Source organism: Varanus komodoensis, unplaced genomic scaffold, assembly GCF_004798865.1.
Source record: "Varanus komodoensis strain SLA01 unplaced genomic scaffold, ASM479886v1 scaffold50, whole genome shotgun sequence".
Classification (NCBI taxonomy): Eukaryota; Metazoa; Chordata; class Lepidosauria; order Squamata; family Varanidae; genus Varanus; species Varanus komodoensis.
Genome location: NW_025336088.1, coordinates 1,330,431 through 1,351,861, shown reverse-complemented (window position 1 = coordinate 1,351,861; position 21,431 = coordinate 1,330,431). Strand labels below are relative to the sequence as shown.

The 21,431-nt window shown below is 41.0% G+C and overlaps 1 protein-coding gene across 1 annotated transcript in view; it reads right to left on the bottom strand.

The window, feature by feature from the left end:
* ZNF385C (zinc finger protein 385C) overlaps positions 1–20,795 on the bottom strand; it is a 105,975-nt gene extending 85,180 nt beyond the window's left edge. The window contains exons 1-2 of the mRNA XM_044446996.1: positions 20,681–20,795; positions 7,855–8,091 (exon numbers count right to left, since the gene is read on the bottom strand). Of these exons, the coding sequence (XP_044302931.1) occupies positions 7,855–8,091; positions 20,681–20,795 (352 nt within the window). The remainder of the gene's footprint in view (positions 1–7,854; positions 8,092–20,680) is intronic.
* Positions 20,796–21,431: the final 636 nt, after the last annotated feature.

Genomic DNA, 21,431 nt, shown 5'->3' with positions numbered 1-21,431 from the left:
GACTGTTTTGGAGTTCCCTCTCAAGGCTTCTTTCCATTTTTTTTATACTTCTCTGAACCTTGGAATTTTCCTTCAGCCTTTCTGATAGCACTCCCTTGTCCTTGGATACTGCTGTTTCCACTATATAAGCAACAGCTAGAACATTAGAAATACAATGGATGATGATGGCATTACCCGGCAGTGCCAGTACTCATTAAACCCACTGTAATATGAGATGTAGATCCCATTCAGCAAAAATCTTCAGCAACTGTAATCAGAAACTTTCTCAAGTAACCTCAGTTTCTATTATTTCCTGTTCACCATGGCCACTAGCTTATTTCTTAACCGCTCCATAATTAGTCAGTTCCTGCTCACCAGGAGAAGGGAGGCTAATCACTGATTTTCTCCTCCTCCTCCTCCTCTTCTTTAATAGCAAATTGGCAGCATTTGCAACAAAATAAAAGAAATGGGAAAATAGTGAAAGGAAATAACTAAGAAGTCCCTTCCTTGCAGAGACCAAATAAATATTGACCAAACAATTTTTTTTTTTAAATTTACATTGCTTTTACTTTTAATGGTAAATTACCTTGAGGGCTCTATTTGGGCTATAAAGCAACTAAAAAGTCTATTGACAATTTTAAAAAATAGACAAGTCATCAGTAGTGCTGGCCAATACTAAACAAGGGTTACTGTAATTAGAGCCAAAGTAAAATCTCCCTTCTAGTGGAAGAAACATCTAATTTAACCACAATAACCCTGAAAATCTCAATGCTTGTTTATTATTTCTCCATTAAATTTATATGTGACTTTCTGCTCAAAATGATGCTCAAGATAGCTAACATTAATAACCTACAAAATTTTAATTAAATATAACTTTAAAACAAATCAATTAAAACATAATGCAGAGTACAACAATAAAGGAAATACACAGCACCCAACCAGTTGAAACATCCCTACTCCTAGAAAAATGACAAAGAGGGAGCCAGCTTAGCTTTTCTCAGTAGAAAGTTCCAGAGAGTGGGAGCAGCCACTTACGAGGCTCCACAAAACATGCTTCTGAAGGTTTCGAGAACAATAGAAGGGCTTCCTCAATGCTCTTAAAAGCAGGGCAGGTTTGTATGGGACAATGTGGGCTTTCAAATAGCCTGGCTCCAATTCATTTATGGTTGTATAGGTTACAACTGGCACTTCAAATTGTATCCTTGAAACAGACCGGTGGCAAGTGAGGTTGTTTACCATGTTTCTTAGTCATGGTAAAGAAGTCAAGAAGGTCCCAGGTCAAGAGTCTCACTGCAGCACTGTGAACAAGCTGAAATTCCCCTGATCTGCTTTTAGGGTACCCAGAAGCATATCTGTCTTGTCTAGATTAAGCTTCAGTTTGTTTGGAGTTCATGGAAAGGGAAAAAAAATGGTTAGGTGTCATCCACATACTGGTGACACTGAACCCCAAGACTTCAGGCAACTTCTCCCAGTGATTTCTTGTATATATTAATTAGCATGGGGTACAAAATGGAATCCTGAGGGACAACGTAAGCCAATGGCCAGTGCTGAACAAGAGTCCCCAAGCATCACCTGCCAAAACTGTCCCCCAGAACCATCACAGAATAGTGTGTCAAAGTCCTATCTGACACAGAATACCATAGTGGATGGTACTGAAAGTCACTAGAAGTTCTAACAGAACAACAGACACTCACTCCCCCATCTAGTTCTGGATATGAATTGTCCACCAAGGTGACCAAAGCAATCTCTATCCCATAGCCAGGTCTAAAGCCAGACTGAAATGGATCTAGGTAATCTACCTCATCCCCAAATACCTGGAGATGAGAAGGCACCACATGCTCTAGCCAAAAATGGAATATTGGCCAAAAATTGCCTAATATGGTAAGGTTCAAGGTTAGTTCTAAGGAAAGGTCTCACCTATCCTCTCTTTCCCAGTTCAGGGATCACTGCCTTGTCATGGCAAAGTGGCTTGTGTAGCTCAATGAAGCTATGAGCTATGCTGTGCAGGGCCACCCAAGATGGACAGGTCATAGCAGAGAGCTCTGACAAAACGTGATACACTGGAGAAGGAAATGGCAACCCACTCCAGTATCTTTGCCATGAAAACCCCATGGACAGTACCAAAAGGCAAAAAGATATGACACCGGAAGATGAGCCCCTCAGGTCGGAAGGTGTCCAATATGCTACTGGGGAAGAGCAGAGGGCTAGTATTAGTAGCGCCAGAAAGAATGAAGCGACTGGGTCAAAGCCGAAAGGACACTCAGTTGCTGATGTATCTGGTGGTGAAAGGAGAGTCTGATGCTGTAAAGATCTATACTCCATAGGAACCTGGAATGTAAGATCCATGAATCAAGGCAAGCTGGATGTGGTCAAACAAGAGATGACAAGACTGAACATCGACATCTTAGGAATCAGTGAACTAAAATGGACAGGAATGGGTGAATTTAATTCAGATGACCATCAGTTATACTACTGCGGGCAAGAATCCCTCAGAAGAAATGGAGTAGCCTTCATAGTCAATAAAAGAGTAGGAAAAGCATTACTGGGATACAATCTCCAAAATGACAGAATGGTCTCAGTTCAAATCCAAGGCAAACCATTCAGCATCACAATAGTCCAAGTCTATGCCCCAACCACTGGTGCTGAAGAGGCTGAAGTTGACCAGTTCTATGAAGGTCTACAACACCTTCTAGAATTAACACCTAAAAATGATGTCCTTATTATCATGGGGGATTGGAATGCTAAACGTTGGCTTGAAACTCAACATTAAGAAAACTAAAATCATGGCATCCAGTCCTCTCACGTCCTGGCAAATAGATGGGGAAGAAATGGAGGTAGTGACACATTTTATTTTCCTGGGCTCCAAGATCACCGCAGACGGGGACTGCAGCCAAGAAATTAAAAGACGCTTGCTCCTTGGGAGGAAAGCTATGTCAAATCTAGACAGCATACGAAAAAGCAGAGACATCACCCTGCCAACAAAAGTGTGTATTGTCAAGGCTACGGTTTTCCCAGTTGCAATGTATGGCTGTGAACGGTGGACCATAAGGAAGGCTGAGGGCCGAAGAAGTGAGGCCTTTGAATTGTGGTGCTGGAGAAGACTCCTGTGAGTCCCTTGGACTGCAAGACAATCAAACCAGTCAGTCTTATAGGAGATCAACCCTGACAGCTCTTTAGAAGGCCAGATAATGAAGATGAAACTCAAATACTTTGGCCACCTAATGAGAAGGAAGGACTCCCTGGAGAAGAGCCTAATGCTGGGAACAATTGATGGCAAGAGGAGAAGTGGACGACAGAGAATGAGGTGGCTAGACGGAGTCACCGAAGCAGTTGAAGCAGTTGATATGAGCTTAAGTGGATTCTGGGGGATGGTGGATGATAGGAAGGCCTGGAGGAATGTTGTCCATGGGGTCGTGATGGGTCGGACATGACTTTGCAACTAACCACAACAACCCTCTCTTTTAGGCAAGATGTTGTAAAGGTGCATTCAGTACTACCCTTTATCATTTGGCCAGTTTTATGAGCTAGGAAGGGCGAGGGTCCTACACACAATCTAATGTAGACCAGACAGGATGGGACTGCAGTGATGTTTGTTTGTTTGTCATGACTACAGATCAGGCCTAAAAAGACAGAAGGGTATCACTGAATTTCTACAGGTTGCTGCTGCTGTCACTGAGCTATCTTCTAATAGGGTGTGAAAGATGACAATTCCAGACCAAACAAGTAGTGTAGAAACAACCAAGAAACAGAAGCCAAGAAACAGGCAGCATTCTTCCATTTGAAAAAAATGGTAGCTCTTCTTCCTCCAAATATACAGCTATAGCTGAATTTAAAGAACTGAAGTTTGCTGCTGCATAAAGTATGAAGCCCCCCCTCCCCCATTTCAGAAGTATAATGCATGAGAAGGAAGTTCCCTATACAGAACAGATTCCTTTCCCTCTAGATCCCTGGATGGAAAAGAAAAGCAAATAAACAAGAAGAGACCCATGCAGAATTCACAGGTTCTCCAATTGTTTCTATAGCTTCATATACTCTAAAGTATAGCTCCCATGATCAGGAGATCATATATAATAACAAAAACATGGAAAGGCTTAAAAAGGAGAGATGTTGGTGAACGAGCCTGGCTATAATATGTATGGCTCTGCTGCCCCCTCTAGACTCTGCATAGATCCTGGAGAATGGTGGTAAATGCCAGCTGTGATTTCACCAAAGCAACAGATTCTAATGCAAAGGATTCATGTGGTTATGCTGCAGCCTAAAAACCTCTATTATATACACAGCGGAAATCAGAAATGCCTTTAGATATATATACTAGATGTTTTAGGGTGTGCACCTTATTAAACACCTAAAAAAGGAACAATGCTCAGGGTAGGGAAGAAATAGACACATTTATGAGGGCAACTTTACATGTCATCATTTGATGGCTCAACATCAACTAATGAGTTGCATTTTTGGGAAAATATCAAAAATCAAACAACAAAGATAAAAATTTTTATATCACTTTTACAAAATGCTTTCTAGGGGAGGCAGTTCAGACATTCAGCTGAGAATCATTCAGCTGAAATGACATTCAGCGGAAATGATGATATATGAGTGATAATGTACATCCACATCCCCAGCATGGTGCTTTCTAGATATGTTGTACTTCAACTGCCCATCATCCCCTGTGACCATGGCTTCCACATATGAGTGATGTCTGTATGCTTAGAATCTCTTGAAAGGATGGCTGCCTCTGATTAGGCTCCAGTCAGACTCCTCATTGTGTAGCCAGGGCACACTGGGACTGACTGTGCTGGAGTGACTACAAGTGGCAATGTGTGAATGGATGACAACACTGACTGACATGCTAATGGCTCATGCTGATGGCTATAACTGAGTGCCCCTGGAGCACTGTGAAAGCAAAGAGAGGGGCGGGAGGAAAACCAGGCAGGCACAGAAGAAAATGAAAGAGAAGATAGATGTGTGGAGTGGCAGAAGGTGGAGAAGGGACAGGGAAATGGACAGAAAGACAGAAAGGAGAGGCAAGACAGGTGGGGAAGAACAGCTACTTATGTGGGAGATACCAGCTCCAGCTCCTTCATTCTCTTTCCTGGAGCCAGAGAAGAGGCACACTGCTTTTTCTACATTGCCTTTTTAAGAGCAAACTCCAAAGAAGATCTAACAGAGACAGCTGAAAGTGTTGGTGTTTTGCCGAAGAACCTATTCTCAAAGAAAAAAAGCATCAGGAAGAAATATCACAGGTGGACTTAGCAACCATGGGCACTGTTCTTCCTCTTACATTTTGACTGTAGATGTCTTATTCACTCGAATGCCATTGGTCCATGCCATGAATTGAAATAGAAGGAACTTCCCTGTAATGAACCGGCTATTCTACAAATGTTTATCTCCTTTTTCTGAAACTACCAGTGCTGCAACTAGGGTAGTCTTTCTTCTTAAAGTTTGACTTTAAAGAATAATCTTGGTATATCTGCCACTGACAGAGTTGATAGATCAAGGAGGATTTGATGCCCCTTTGCCACAATACCAGTACAGAGTCTCTCTTCAGACCTTCATGTTTGATATAGTGTATTTTTTTGTATTTTTGTATATAGTGTATTTTGTATATAGTGTTGTATATAGTGTATATAGTGTATTTTGTATATAGTGTATTTTTTGTATTTTTGTATTTAGTGGTAATTTATTATGTTCTATTGTATTTCAATGTATCTTATTGTGTTGTAAGCCACCCCGAGGCTTCGGCAAGGGGCGGCATAGAAATGTTATAATAAAAACAACAACAACAACAATAATATACCAAGTTAAGGGGTGGAGGCCAACACACTTCGACACTGGAGCTGAGAGTGGCACTTGCAGCCCCATACCCTCTTCCCATGTTATTTCCATACAGTTTCGATAATACATTATTTGGAATTAGCCTAATTTCTAACCAGGGTTAGATCTAAGGAAGGTATGCTCAAAAACATAGTTTGAAATGATGGTTAGAATTGGCTTTGCAAACTGCAGTTTGAGTGAAACTATGTTTAAAAAAAAACTTAGATGATATGCAACAGTAACTATGTTTAGCACTAAAAAGAAAAGGGAGGAAGAGGGAAAGGAAAGAGGCACATGAAAGAGGGAAAGGGAAGAAGTATACAAACCCACACAGTGCTCTCAGTCATCTAACCATGGTTTTACATTTGCAGCATGCCTCAGTGTCAGCTTGTTTAAAAAATCTAGTTTACTCCTAAATTATATACTTATTATGTACTTTAGGACAATCAACAAATGGTTAAACCAGTTAAAGCTGACTAGTCATCCTTTAGCCAATTTTGATCTGGCCTATTTAAATAAAATGGACCTGTTACAAAAGTCTCAATATAAGTGCCCTTCTAAGCTATGAAAGTTAGTGTGGAATGTGAGATAACTGACCATTTAATTATCAGAAGAAAGTTCATTATTACTGTATTTATCTTGTTTCCCAGTAACCCAGCCAAACCAAGGTTGCCTTAAAAAGAATAAGCTTTTCTTGGCTTGTAATTGATTATCATGGAGCTGCTCTATTTTATTATTTCTTCTTATTATGTATTTATCTTTGTTGTAACAATTGCAAAGATTTACCAACAATGTATTTTAATAGTGATTGTAATACTTTTGTCTGTAAACCACATAGAGGTTTTATTATATTAAGTAATATGTAAAGATAATTAACAAATACTAATGAAACCAAAGATGTTTGCCTTCATTAACCCATCTACTAAAGAGAATGCTACTGGTAAAAGCTTGCCAAGTAATTTATATACTGAGTAGTCAGGGTTTAAACCTAATATCCTTTAGATGGACACTTGTAACTCTCTTCATACTGAAAAAAAGAAGACTGAAATCACCTTTTGCTGATTGAAGATTATTAATAATATCTTATATACTGCCATCAAATATACAATCTTTACAACAGGGCTGCTGAAGCTCGGGTTCAGGGATCAAATGCAGCCCATCAGAGGACTCAATCCAGCCCCCCAGGGTATACTAGATGGCCAGAATGCTTTCCTGGCATTTGTGTGAGCTACTCCCTATTCTAAAAGGTTGAAATGTGCCTCCTAAAGCTTGCTTACTTGCAGTAAGAGCTTTAAGTTAAAATTCGGTGGCTTTTTTGTCATCCTCCCTTTTGCCCCCCCATGCCTCTGCCCTGAGAGTTTCTATATAAATGAATTCAGCCCTTGGTCTGAGAGAGGCTCAACACTGCTGCCTTACAGGGCAACCACAGAAAAATAGATTCTTGCCACATGAAGCTCAGTCTAATATGTTATATAGAGGAAGAACAGGTGGAAGAGAGATAGCGGTGAAGGTAAACAGGGAAATAATATGCATCTAATTCCATTAGGTTTAGTTTCAAGCAGGAGAGGTGGATCAGTCTCTTTCCGATTTGAGTCAGTTTGATATGTCATCATCCAGCAGTCTATATCCCATTGGAAAAAAACCTCACAAAAATCATATTTATGTATGCCAGAACTAAAGGGTTCAGCCGAAGACATCACTAAAAAGCCAAGAGATGTAGCGCCACAGAGATGTTCTGAGAGAAAATCCAAGTATACAGGGGACCATGGATGAAAACCATGAACAAAAGCAGGAAACAACTGGATAGCTAAAGGTGAAGAGTTCTGCCATACAGAAATAACAATATAATATTGGTTGTTCTTAGACTGGAGAAAATGGTCAAGGGTACATCATCTTTTGAACTGCAACTTCCATAAACCTTAGCCAGCATGGCTAATGGTAAGAAGCTACAGGAGCTGTAGTTGCATGACCGCCTACCCTTTGAAATACTTCTGTGTTTAAGGACATACCACATTTCCTGCTCTCCACAATTCCTGGAGGCTTTACATGCATTCTGGGCCTTACCTTGACATGGCATGACCTTTCCTTTGTTGAGCTGCCGGAGGCGTTTCTGGTGGGTCTTCCCATTGTAGTGAATCTGGGCCTGCACAGCTGAATTAAGCTGGATATTGCACACCTCGCAGAGTGTGAATGCATGCTTCTTCTCCCTCTTTGAGTGCTGCTCTGGTGGACATCCAGGGCTGCTGCTCTGTGTGACACTGCTCCCCGGGCAAAGGGATGGGCTCAGGGGTCGCTTCATCCCTATGGGAAAGAAAGAAGAACAAGTACTAGAATCTGCCTAATGATATAAAACTTATGTTTTATAGTAATGTTATTGTGCAACATTCATATATAAAGCCTAGATTCCCTTGATCTGGAACAAGCACCTCAAACAGTACATATAAACAGCCTGTAGATGGAGTAAATTGCCTTCCCTTTAGCCCATACTGCACCCAAACTATCACTGGATTGCAATGCAAGAATTTCAACCCTTTCATTTCACCAGTGCCTCTTTGCTGAATTATGAAACGTAAAGCAACCTTTAAAGAGATTTTTTTCATTTGCAGAGAGAGCACTGGCGACATTAGTGATATAACTTTGCAATGAACTGTTTTCTGTCTTCTCTAAAGGACCTCTATGAAGACAACTGGTTATTCTGATATTAGCAAGTCTGAAGCATACTATGGCTTTAGATTTATTGATATGTTCAGGATGCAAATCTGGTTTTAGTGAACTGAAAGGGAACCAACCACCTTTGTGAAGATCAAGCACCTCTTTTATTTCATGGTATATGATAAAAAAAAAAACAACAACAACTGAAAGGCCATCTCTAAGTAACTGAAGTTTTCTTTTTTATAATGATATTTATAAACTGTCTTTTAGCCCTAGCCAGGACCTCCAGAATGGCAAGACAAAACAAAACGTCAAGAATGATTTCTGAATGCTCATGTGAACACAGGAATTTTCAAATTGAGAGTTGGTGTGTTATAATGAGCATAAATATGAGTTGAATGTCATTTCTAATCTCACTTCTGCCTCCGCCATTTGCAATAAGAAGACAATAGTGACCTGCCTAACAGGACTGTTGTAAGAACTGCTGCATAGAATCATTGTTGAAAGCATAGAGCTGGGAGTGTAATTATATGAAGTGCTTTCAACACTTGAATGATGGTATACTAAATGCTAAGTAATATTTTATTAAGATTGTAAGCCATTCCAATCAGAGCCAGTGTGAGAGCCAGTGTGGTGTGGTGGTTAAGAGCATGGGACTGGGACTCAGACGATCTAGGTTCTACTCCTGGCTCAGCCATGGAGCCAACTGGGTGACTCTGGGCCAGTCACAGACTCTCAGCCCAACCTACCTCACAGAGTTGTTGTGGGGATAAGATGGAGGAATAGAATGATGTAAGCTGCCTTGAGCCCTTTGTAGGAAAAAGGCAGGATATAAATTGAAAAAAATAAAATAAAAATAAAATAAAAATTCCAATGCCATTTTCTTGGTAGAAAGATGAGGTTGCAAGTATATAAAAATTTTCTTATGCCAGAGTATGCACATCTGGATTATGTACAGAAGTCAGGCACAGGTCTTTCCTCTGAATCTTTTCCAAATTAAGGGCTACTCCATACATTATATGGCATCAAGCCCATGTATGGCACTGAGCAGTTGTTTGCCTATGGGTGAACAGAGGAGAAATGAGATTAATACTTTTTTACATGGTTCAAAAATAGTCTAGAATTATGGGCAAGTTTACCAACAGCATGCAATTATTAAGGATGGTTAAAAGAAAAAGGGATTGTGAAGTGCTCCAAGTAGATTTTTTCAAACTGGGGGAATGGGCATGAGATTGGCAAATAAGGCTTGGTGTAAACAAATGTAAAGTGATATACAATGAAGCAATTAACCCCACTAATTTCACATATATGGTGACGGAGTCTGAACTGGTTGTGCCTGGACAAGAAAGGGCACTTGAGGTTGTGGCCACTTAAAATGTTGAGCTAGTGTGCAATTCCTGCAGAAGGGGCAAACTCATTGTTGGGGATCAGCAGGGGGAAAAACAGAAATAACACTGCCAATATCATACGACGTTTATATGAATTTATTATGTAGCCAGAGCAGGAATGCTGTATGCAGTTTTGATCACTGCACCTTAAAAAGCAAAACCTCCAGATGGAAAAGGTACAGAAAAGAGAAGTGACATGTTTAAGGGGCTGGAGCAATTTCTCCATCAGGAAACTTTAAACTTAGAAAATGAGTAGTGGGGGAGTGGGACATGAGAAATGTGTATAAAATTATGGATGGTCTGCATAAAGTTGTCTCCTACTCTTATATGAGAACCCAGAGTTATCCTATGCAAAGGAATGGTGAGAAATTCAAGACAGATAAAAAGAAATACTTCTTCATACAACAGCAGTGCATAGTCAAATTATGAAATTTGGTACCACAAAAGGTAGTGATGTGGATGGCTTTATAAGGGGATCATACAAATCCATTGAGTATACACTGTTAATGGCTTCTACTAATGATGGTTAAAAAGTACCTCCAATACTGTAAGTCTCCTGATGCCTGTTGCTGGGGCAAATAAATGGAAGGCTGCAAATGTACCCATGTCCTACTCTGCATTTCTTAGAAGCATCCCGTTGGCACTGTGGGAGCAAAATACTGTCCTAGATAGGCTGTTGTTCCACTCAGTAGAATTTCAGTAGAAAGTAACCCCACACTGACAGATTCTGTAGAGAATTTCAGAAACTGAAACAGTTTCCACAACAGTTTGGTGCTACATGCACCAAAAGAAGCCTATCATAGTTCATCATTTTGTTGTTTGTTGTTATTCATTTGCCTGCCCTTTTCATGTATAATGCAAGGCTGACCGTTCTGCTTTTACATCAATAGTGATGCAAGCATAAGGCAAGCTGAAGGGTCAGGCTCTGTAATTCCAGATCAGTTCACTTCAAGTACCAGGGTGATAAAGCATGGGTGAGTTCAGCTGTCCTCATCTGCAGACTCTTCTTGATGTTAATATGAATCTTTCCACTTTTTCGTGGACAGCCACTAGAATGAACAAGCATGGCTTCCCCAGTCACTCCTTGCCTCACTCTCAGGAGAGTGTAGAAAAGTGACTGAGATCAGGAATGGATCTTTCATAAGCCCTAAACAACTCCACCTGAGAATCATACCTGGCCACCCAAAAGTAGGACCATTTATCTACTGCCTCACAACAGAACATCCACAGTAAGCCACAAGCAGCGACTAAATGAGTCACCTGAGAACGAAAGCATTATGATGTTTCCTAAATTTTTGGAATGGGAAGGTGCAAGAGTACAAAGCAAACAATAACGTGAAATATTTCTGTAAGGAACTGTAACCTGAGTGAATTTGTGCAAAAAAATAATATGGAACTAGATTCAGAACCAGTTAAAACTATCTTGCAATGGTTAAGTCTGTAAGTAAACACACTCCCAGTGCCAAGTCCTCATCAAGGTCTCATATGACTTCTGACCCATTTATGCTATGGTGTGCTACTGAGTTTCCTGTACATGTACTTCATTAACTGTTTTCCCACAGGTGACCAAGTTATTTTCAATATTGGCAGAAATCAAAATGGGAAAGTTATCTGGACAAAATACTTTCAAAGGCCACTGGTCTCTAAAAAAAGGACACACAGCCTCTCAAATTAGCTTGGCCTATCAAGGCAGCTCCAGTTACAAAGTTTTAAATAAACAGTGCATATTGTGGATGCAGTCATCTCATTCACTTAATCTCTCTGGTGCCCATTTGTCCCTCCTAAAAGACAAGGCACTGAAATTCAACAATCTATCTTTCTCCCCAAACAGATGACTAAAATAAAGAGAGCCCAGGTATGATAATTAAGGTGGCATTACCTATGATGGAGTTACCTGCACAGCTTGGTATACATTTCACAGAACACTAATGGAAGACTGAAGTTGTTCTCCAATAAGATTCCCTCATATTGGACAACTCGTTTATTGATTTATTTAATTGTTCACTATTTGAATGCAGCTGCAGAAGAACCATCCATCATAAAGCTAGACTGATTCTGGTAGAACCACCCCAGGACCCAGGATCAAACCATATATCGGAGGTGGGTAGAGGGCAGAAAAGGATCTACTGGTATATCTCTGGAATATTTATAGTAATTCAGGAAGGATTTCCAACTCTCAGTAGTCTTACAAGGGCAACAATTACTGGGCTCGATTCTAATTGTTACTCTTTTGCACCAGGCTTTACTTAGTAGATCTTGAAGCTGGGGATGGGGGGGGGAGATCCCATGAACCTCAACTGTATCCACTTCTGCTCTACATGATGTTAAATCACGTACCATTCACCAATATTTTTTTCTTACCTAAAGCAACTGCCATCTCCAGCAGAAGACTCCTCAAAAGAAACTTCTTTAGGTAAGAACATGTGACCCCAGGGAACAGATATATACAATTAACGTAGTATATAATTATCATAAGCCAGGACTTGGGCCTGAAACTTATTTCCAGTGCCAGTCTCCAGTTCTGAAATTTGTAACGCACAGAGCACAGAGCCACAGTAAAGCGCACCGACCCTTCCCTGCACAGCCATAGACATACTGCAAAAACCCTCCAAAGTACTTTAACTACATGGGGCCATAGCAAGCAAAATTGGTCAATTTTTAAGACAAGTATGGAGGCTGTTTCCTACTTGGAAGCTGCACTCTGACCCAGAATACCTACTCCAGCCATGTAGGGGTTACTCAGTGGTTAGAGCAAACTCCATTGCATATACTCATTTAGATGCACACTCGTAAGCACTTCACTGCATTCTAGAGCCAAGGGTAGCCAAGATGCTACAAACAGGTTTTGGGCTCCACTCCCAACTCAAGCAGACAGACATCTATGTCCTGAGAAGACCTTGAGTGGCCTGAGCTTTTTTAAAAAGGGAAGCTCTTCCAGGAGCAGCTGTTGGAACAAGCAGCAATGCGGGGGGGGGGGGGCAAAGAGGCAAACACACAGGGGCAGTGAATATGGAGGGTGTATGGCAAGAGATCCTTGACAGATGTCTCAATCTCTTTGAAATAAAAGGTCAGAAACTACATCCAGGGTCATGCCCAAAAAGCGACGTACATTAACACCCTTCACCCTAACGTCCAACTAGTACTGCTTTCCCCACAGCACAGCGACATGCAATATGATACCAAGCCCCTCAGCATTCGTTCTGCAGTTTTACTGGCATTCTCCAAGGTCAGTGTAAGTACTCATTTTCATCCAACCATCCAGTTCTCTGCATGTCTTAGGGCATTTGTCTCCTATTTCCCTGACCCAACAGGCATTAAATCACATGCTTGAAGATACTTTAAAAAATAAGTTTGAATTGTAGGTTGCTGTTCAAAGTGTGGTTTGAGCTTTTCTACACAAGTAGTTGCTATGTGTTCAGCCTTTCCTAATCACAGTTGTTTATGAGTTCTTTAGATGACAGTATGACCTGTGGTTTCACTTCTGCTTGTAGACAGCGCCTTCTGTGACTTTGTTTTCTTTAGTTGAGTGGAAATGAGATACTTTTCCTGATAGCAAAAGAGAGCGTGATTTCCTCTTGTGCTTTTGTACTATCCCATTATACTGCTGCAACACACTGTGGCAAAGAAGGAAAGCAAAGACTCCTTATTAACACTCAGGTTTCAATTGTGCCATAAAAGTAAATGTAGCAAATTAACAGCCTTTGGCTCTTGCATGTTGACTGTTTTTTTTAAAAAAATCTGCTGAGTGGGGCAGCCTCACACTCAGAATCTTTTTGACAAAAGGAAAAATTTGTGAGTGGCTACAATGAATATCTATTTTATGCCACTCTCTTAAAAACAGAGAGGGAAATCAAGCTAGTTTACAAATTTTAAGTGAAGAATAGTGTCCACAATGTGCATGTCAAGTTGCAGTTCAGTATTTCTAGGTTTAAGGGAAATAACAAGGAAAAATGCAATGAAACACAATTAAAATGAAGACATCATTTGCACATCTAGTAAAAATTATTTCTTCTTCATCCCAAGTTCAGAGGTGAGATCTTTATATAACCAAATTGACACCATCCATTCACAAGAGGCAGCAGGCTTGGGACAACCCCAAAGTCTGCAGAAGGACAACAAACCCACAAAACCTTAGGGGGGAAAGGCTAAAGTGGTGCAGAAGGAAACAGTCCAATGTGAACTACACCTTCGCAGTTGCTGCACTTACGCTAACTGAACAAAGGGGAAAAACAAGTGGGAGGGAAATGGAATGGAATATCCTGTTCCATACTGCACAAGTGTTTTGTTCCTGTTCTCACTTGGATTATTTTATGACTGTGCATGGCCTGTAAGGGGGACTCAGAACCAGGACTAAAGACCCAGAATATGTGAAGTAATAATCAGAAGTGCCACTGAGCATAATGTTTTCCTTCACTGTCAAATGATCACTACCTGTTCCCACACATTCCACGCAATGGGTTGACTGAGGAATAGATGCAAATTCATACATCTGTCCAGACACCTCTTTCATTCTGAAACAAAGAACCACCATAAATAATCTGTGCCAATGCTCAGTGCAACAAACCTAACTACTGGAAAGGCTGCTTTTCTCTGACACAGAGAGAATTTGCTTCTTTCATGTTCTCGGATTACACTCAGCCTTTAAAAACTAACCCCCCCCCCCAACAAGGAATAACAGACTGACTGTAGAAATTACAACATGCTAACCATACTGGCTGTTAGTAAATCTGAAAACAGTAAGCAAGCTGCCAGGAAGAGAGGACAAAGCACCATATTTATAATTCTCTAAGGTCAGTTTTATAGCTCTCGTAATACAGTCCATAACCCAAGGTCTTCTTTCTATTTTAATCTTAATAATGTCATAAAACACTTATTTTTTTAATGGAAAAGGGGAGGAGCAGGTGCAAAGCTGTGACAAATGCTACTGAGAATTCAGAATGGCAGAAATAAATCTGAAATGGGTCTAGTTTATAGGCAAGGCACAAGTGGATAAAGGGAGGAAGCTGATCCCTAAGAGACAGCATTATACACTTTTAAGGGGAAAGTTATGGAGAGTAATTCTTGGTGGTTTACGAAGACTATATTTATAGAACACTGAATGAGTCCTCAATCATTTAGGGAACACAGGAAGCTGTCTCCTGCAAAGTGAGGCCACTAGCCAATCCAGCCTGGTATTGTCAACACTGACCGGCAGCAGCTCTTCACCATTTCCAGCAGGAGATTTTCCTGCCCTATCTGGAGATGCTGCGGAGTGAACCTGGGACCTTTCACATGAAAAGGAAGCACTTTTCTACTGATCCATGAACCCTTCCCAGAATATGTCCCAAAAGGCTTTATTACTGGTTGGCAGGAGAGAGATCAATTTGTTCCATGTTTCTCTCTCTTGGTGTAAATTTTTTATATATTGTGATGTTAAGCTTTTTTACACAAGGCTGTTAACTGCAGTATCTACTTTGTTTCATTGCAGTACTGAGATCCAAGCACTATACAAAAAACACTCCCTTCCGGCTTTTCCACTGCCCAACTCTTAAGTGTCATGTGCTAGACCTGAATAGTACAATACAAACCAGTTCATTCATTTTCCAGATCAGTTATTTATTATATTTTTTCACTGCCCATCCCCTCAAAGGATCCCTGGGCAGTTCACAGAATCAAAATACAATAATAAATAGGAAACAATCAGTATGAAAGCATCATCAAAATACAATAATACAGATTATAGCCATTGCAGCTCAGTCAAAGGTACAGTAAAAATGTAATAAAATGAGAATAAAAAGATCTATTAAAATATTGGGAAAATAAAAAGATTTTCAGCTGGTGCCAAAATTCAGAGTGGGCAGCAGGCCCACCTCTTTAGGAACTGATTCCACAGGTGGGGTGCCACATCTGAGAAGGCCCTTCCTTCCTCTACTAGCCACCATCCTTGCTTCCTTTAGAGGGGGCTCTCTGAGAAGGATCTCCGAGCTCAGGTAGTCACATACGAAAGGAGAAATTATTTCAGATAACTTGGCCCCAACCTATTTAGAGCTTTACATGTTAATGTTAGCTCTTTGAATCAGGTCTGGAGTTCAATCAGTAAGCAGGCTAATTGACAGAGGACTGGCGTGATGTATTTGTGTCAGCCAGTCCCAGTTAGCAGCCTCACTGCTTTATTTTGAACCAACTGAAGTCTCTGGAATGATTTTGAAGGCAGCCCCATGCGGAGCACATTACAATAGTACAAGGTTACCGAAACGTGAATCACTGTTGCTAGGTTCTGCCTGTCGAGATAGGGATGTAGTCTAAACTGATGCGAAAGGTGTTCCTAGCCATAGAGTCCACTTATTTATTATTAACATTTATATGCTCAAAGTAGACCAGCAAGGCTCTTAAGCAGCTCATGACTAGAGATCGTTCAGAATCTAAGAGCACTCCCAAACTATAAACCCTGTCTCTAGGGGGAGTGCAACCCCATCCAAGACAGGTTGAATAATTACAACAGGGCAGATGACTCTCCCACTAACAGCACCTCCACGTTGTCTGAATTGAGCCCTCACCCAGTTTATTGGCCCTCACCCAGTCTATTACCAGGCCCAGGCACTGATTCAGAACAGCCACTGCCTCAACTGAGTTAGATGAAAAAGAGAGGTACAGCTGGGTAACACCCATTTTCCCCACTTCAAAAATATCCTAGGAACATTTTAAAAATAGAAGCAAGATTGGAGGATCCACTTCTAGACAATTTTAGATAAAGAATCACGAGCTCATAATAAATGCTTTGTACTGAAAAGTTCTTCACTTCACATCACATCATCCTGAAAATACTTTCCTTTCTGCAGTAAGTTCTATGCCTTTAATGAGACCAAGCAATGCAGGCTGCAGGATCAGGGGAGCCCTTGGGCACAGCACCCTTAGTGGCCTCACCTAATCTGGAATAGCCAAGATATGCTTATGAGATTTCTCCAAGGTTGCTTCTGATCTTGTTGGATATTTGTGGAAACTGACCATCAGAGAGCACTGGTAGGGCAGAGGTCCCTGCATTGGTCTTGGAGTCTGGAAAAGGCCTACCCTTGCTAGCCTCTGGGGCTGACTAATGCAAAGACAAATGCAAAAACATGTAGGCAATTCCTGCTGAAATCATATAAACTCAGCAATATTTCCAGTTCTCCATAGACAGGGATTCTATACCCAGACTATCTCTTTGCTCCTCACACAATTAAGAATAATCCTATCAATTGTTTTTCTCAAAATAACTAAAAATAGAACCTCCAAGTTTCAATGCAAGAAACCAGCATCTTCTGGGTGGTGGGGATGACTCTCTTTATTATGCCCTGGAGACATCTGTTTGGTGGTTATCAGCATTTGTGGACCTGATGGCCCTTTGGCCTGATCCAGCAGACCTGTGCAGGTGCATTTGAGGATACTGTAATATTTAGTGGTGCTCTTTTCTGGGCAGCATTAAAACAAAGTCACACCTTGGTCTTCCCAGTCTTAATTTAAGAAGCAGCACCTGTCAAAAATTTAAAACATCAATGTGCTTCACAACTGGTTAATAAATGACATGTAAAGATGAGGTAGAACCAGGCTACTATTCAGTGTAACCAGTGACCAAATGGAATGATTGGCCACCACATGTGGAGGTATCCATATAGGGACTGATCAGGTGAAATGGAAGGAGCCATTGCCATGTTGGCATACAGTTCATAATGCTGAGATACTTGTCATTTTATCAAGACACAGTTACACAGAGCATGCACAAACCTAGTGACATTTACCACTTCCTAGCAATACCTTCCCTTCTCTTCCCTCCCAACCCCCACCTCATTCCACCCTTTCCTACAGTTCAGTGCATCCACACTGGGAAGCAGGAGGTGTTGAATTTTAGTTCAGATACATTATTCAAATGGCATTTTTCTCACTCATGAGAAAATGTGGTGCTCCACAGGGAGGGCTTGTTACTGTAAATAGAGCTAAGTGTAAAAGACTCCTGAGCTATAGAACCACAGGCCCAATTTCCCAGAAGCCAAAACATTAATCCTAAGTGCAGCTGCCCTCGCCACATAGGGCCACCCTCAGATATGCAGCTATTAGCAACAGCAAGAGGCTCTCCAGTTACCCTGCCTGCCAAAGGGATTTAATGCCACTAAAAACTAATCCAACCAAACACTTGTCAAACTGCTCCAAATGGTCTCCACAGATCAGATTCCAACACACCTTTAGCTAACTAATTTATTTCTCTGGTGCTCCCGCACACTCTCCCACTCAGGTTGCTTCCAGGTAGAGGAAAGAGTTTTTGACTATTGGTCAGCTGCTCTGTCCTGCATGACCTCCAACAGTACCCACTCTTCTGATCTCTGCTGGCCAGACAAGCAGACTGATGTCAAACTAACATAATGCCAAACTCTCAGACTTGGAAAGACCTCTTTCTTTTGAGGGATTCCCTGTACCCTTCCTGTGTTGGTGCACTATAAACTAGAAGCACCTTCAAGAATTGTTCCAGAGAGTTTACTTTGTGCAAGAAAATAGCACTGGCTCACTTTCTGATAGTTTACTTGGAGATAATTCCGAACCAACACAGCAGAAAGGGCACACGGAGAGGAGTGAGCTCAGAGCATCAGATTGTCTATCTTTCGATTTAAAAAGCACTAGCCACTGCAATGATCACAACTTGGTCATTATGGGTTGAGGTTGCCAAAAACTGGCAGGTCAGAGTTTTTCTTTTCCAGGCCCCAGTGATGGTCCCCTGACAGAATGTAGTATTCCTGCTTGGACTAAAAGAAAAACAAACACAAAACCAAAACCAAATCTCGTGAATGGTTGGCAGCTGTGTCTTGCTCCACTCATCATCCCATTTCTAGTGATGCTCCAGAGAACAGGAAAAAATGGGAAGGGTTTTCCCTCCATTTTAGCATCCTGAACCCAGTTTGCTGCAATCTTGGCACCAGAATGAATTTCATCTTTCTTTTTTTTTTAGTTCTTTGAACCAAACTAAATGGTGTATTCCAAAATAGATACTCTAGAGTTTTACACTGCATTATTAGCCTTTAGGTAAGCTGCACAAATTTATTAAGTTTTGGTGGGTAAAATCCTTGCACTGAAAACCCTTGCACTGAGGTCTACCTGCAAATTAAGTGCAGGTTGTGGATTTGCCATGAAGTGAGGGGCATTTCACTCCTACAAAAGTATCCTAGTTCTGTCCTTGCTGCAACCATTTTCTGTTGACATTTGTACTGAAGACAGCAGCAAAGGATCAAATGTTACAGACAGCTTTGGAAAACATAAGACCCCCTTCACTTCTCATATTTTACACACTTCCAACACTCTCTTCCAGAAGTGAATATGCCCGGACTGTGTGGGCTGGAGATAAATACAGCTTCAGGACAAGTGTGTCATCCCACTCAATAAAGTCTAAATTACAGCTACCACACAAGGACTGGTATTCACCACCACCACCCCTGCTGAGTGACAGATTTACCTCTAGTTCTCAAATCGTCATATGCTAAGCAAGTAAATTAGAGTCATTGCAAGGCTGCAGGATGAAACACACATTTCTATCTTAATATTATTGGAACCCTATGTAGGCTAAAGGATAGATGTGAATCTAAGAGCAGGAGTGACCGTTACAATATTTTAGCAGGGCCCACCTCAGGTTCTTCACTAGTACAAACCCAGCTTTAGCCAGTTTTCCCATGCACATGTACATACCATCAAGACAAACACTGGTTCAGCAGGCAGGTGACATATGCATAGGTATCTGCCTATAATATACTGTAAACATTTTTATTAAAGAAAAACTGGAGGTTTTAAAAGCAGCTGCAGAATTGCCTTTGGGATTTGGTGAGGTTGGGAGGAGATATGTTAGCAGTAACAGTTGCGGTGCATTCTGGAACTGTTGCTTAATGTATCTATCAATCATGATCTGATTTAGGAGGAAGGAGCCAACCTGGGCAGATGAGCTAAGAAGAGTTTACTTTTCTCAGCGGTGGACACCTGGGTTGTCTGAGCACACAAATGTAGGCTAGATATGTGCTGTAGTAGTCAACGCATATTCTATCTCCCTCTTCAGCAAGTCACTCTGGACCTGGCAGTCTCATCTGGCCAAGAACAGGGTGATCTGAGAGTGAAGCATTTCATTTGGGTAGCCTCATCATAGCCTGGTGAGGTCTGGACTTATAGTGGTCATTCCCTTGCAGAGGAGTGGACCTATTCAGATGGCCCACCCCTAGACCTTGATGGATCCTGATAGATTCCTGGGGGATTCTGGCATAGTTGACAGTTGTGCTTGAACCCTTCCCTGCTCTGTGAGAACTGCCAATGGCAATCAATTTCTAAGTATCATTTCCCAATGATTATACCCAGCTCCATTTTTTCCTTACATAGCTTAGGTAGTAAATTATCTGTCTAATATTTTTTACTGCACTCGTCAAACAAAAAAATTGGTCCAAGAGCAGCTTCTATGCCATCAGTAAAATAAGGCAATCTCTGCCCAAGCAGGTGAAATGGGACCACTTCCCCCTAGTATCGCCCTCAGTTCAACTGGTTGGAATAGTTGTTGGTGGCTACTGCTGAGGGAGAGAGAGGGAGAGCCTCCATGGAAGTAGATGTGCTACATCTGCATCTAGAATCAGGAATGAACTAAATGAGGGCCAGTAAACTGGAGTTCAATCCAAGGAAGTCTGGAAGAAGGAGAGCAACAAATAAGAAGAGTGAAGGGTCAGCATAAATGGTCCTCATCTCAGAATTCCTTCCTGTCTGGATTTTTACAACTGATCCCATTGAGGCAGCTCTATTGAGATATGAGGTCCAGAGAGGTCTGCTGCTTCAGAAATACCTGAGGGCTGCCAGGAGATCATATGCCTTATTTCTCTTACAGGTTGCAAAACTCAGTTTTGGCTTGAATATGAATATTAACTGCAGGATGTTTTCCTCACTCAGGGACTGGATCTTTATGTGATTGTCATCACAGAACAGTTCTGGGTTCTGCATGTTGCTTCTGCAGAATTAACAAAATGGCCAATTTGATCCTTTAACTGAAGACTGTGTGTTAATTAACAATGGGAAGGAATGTCTAAGTAATATACCAGAAAAACACTGTTATTTATATGAAACTTTTCACATTAGCTGATAAATGAGATTTGGGCTAGTTTGCCATATAAGTTATTGATAGTGAATATTTTCAGTAATGGTGTTTTTCATTTCTCTGATCTGATAGTTGGGATTTGAGATTAGCTTGGTTTTAGTTGCAATTATGTGTTGTATTAATTGCATATTTAGTTTAGAAAATATTTAAATATTTACATTTATAGTAAATCAGAGGTAGATAAACTTTATGAGCTTGTGGACAGTTTTGGCATTTGAGAGATTCACGGACACCCACTCAAAATGCCCTGGATGCATGGCTAGTCACAGAGAACAAGTAACTTGCTTCAAAGACTTTGGGTTTTTTCTACATGAAGAGCATATCCTGAGGCATTACTAAAGCTTTTTCTTCCATTTTCATTGCCAGAGGAAGAGCAATAAAGGTCTCAAGTTTTCTCCTCCTGCCCTCACCCCATGTTTAATTTCTCCAACTTCTTATATATTTTACTAAACTAGCACAAGGTGGCACTGTGGTTTAACTCA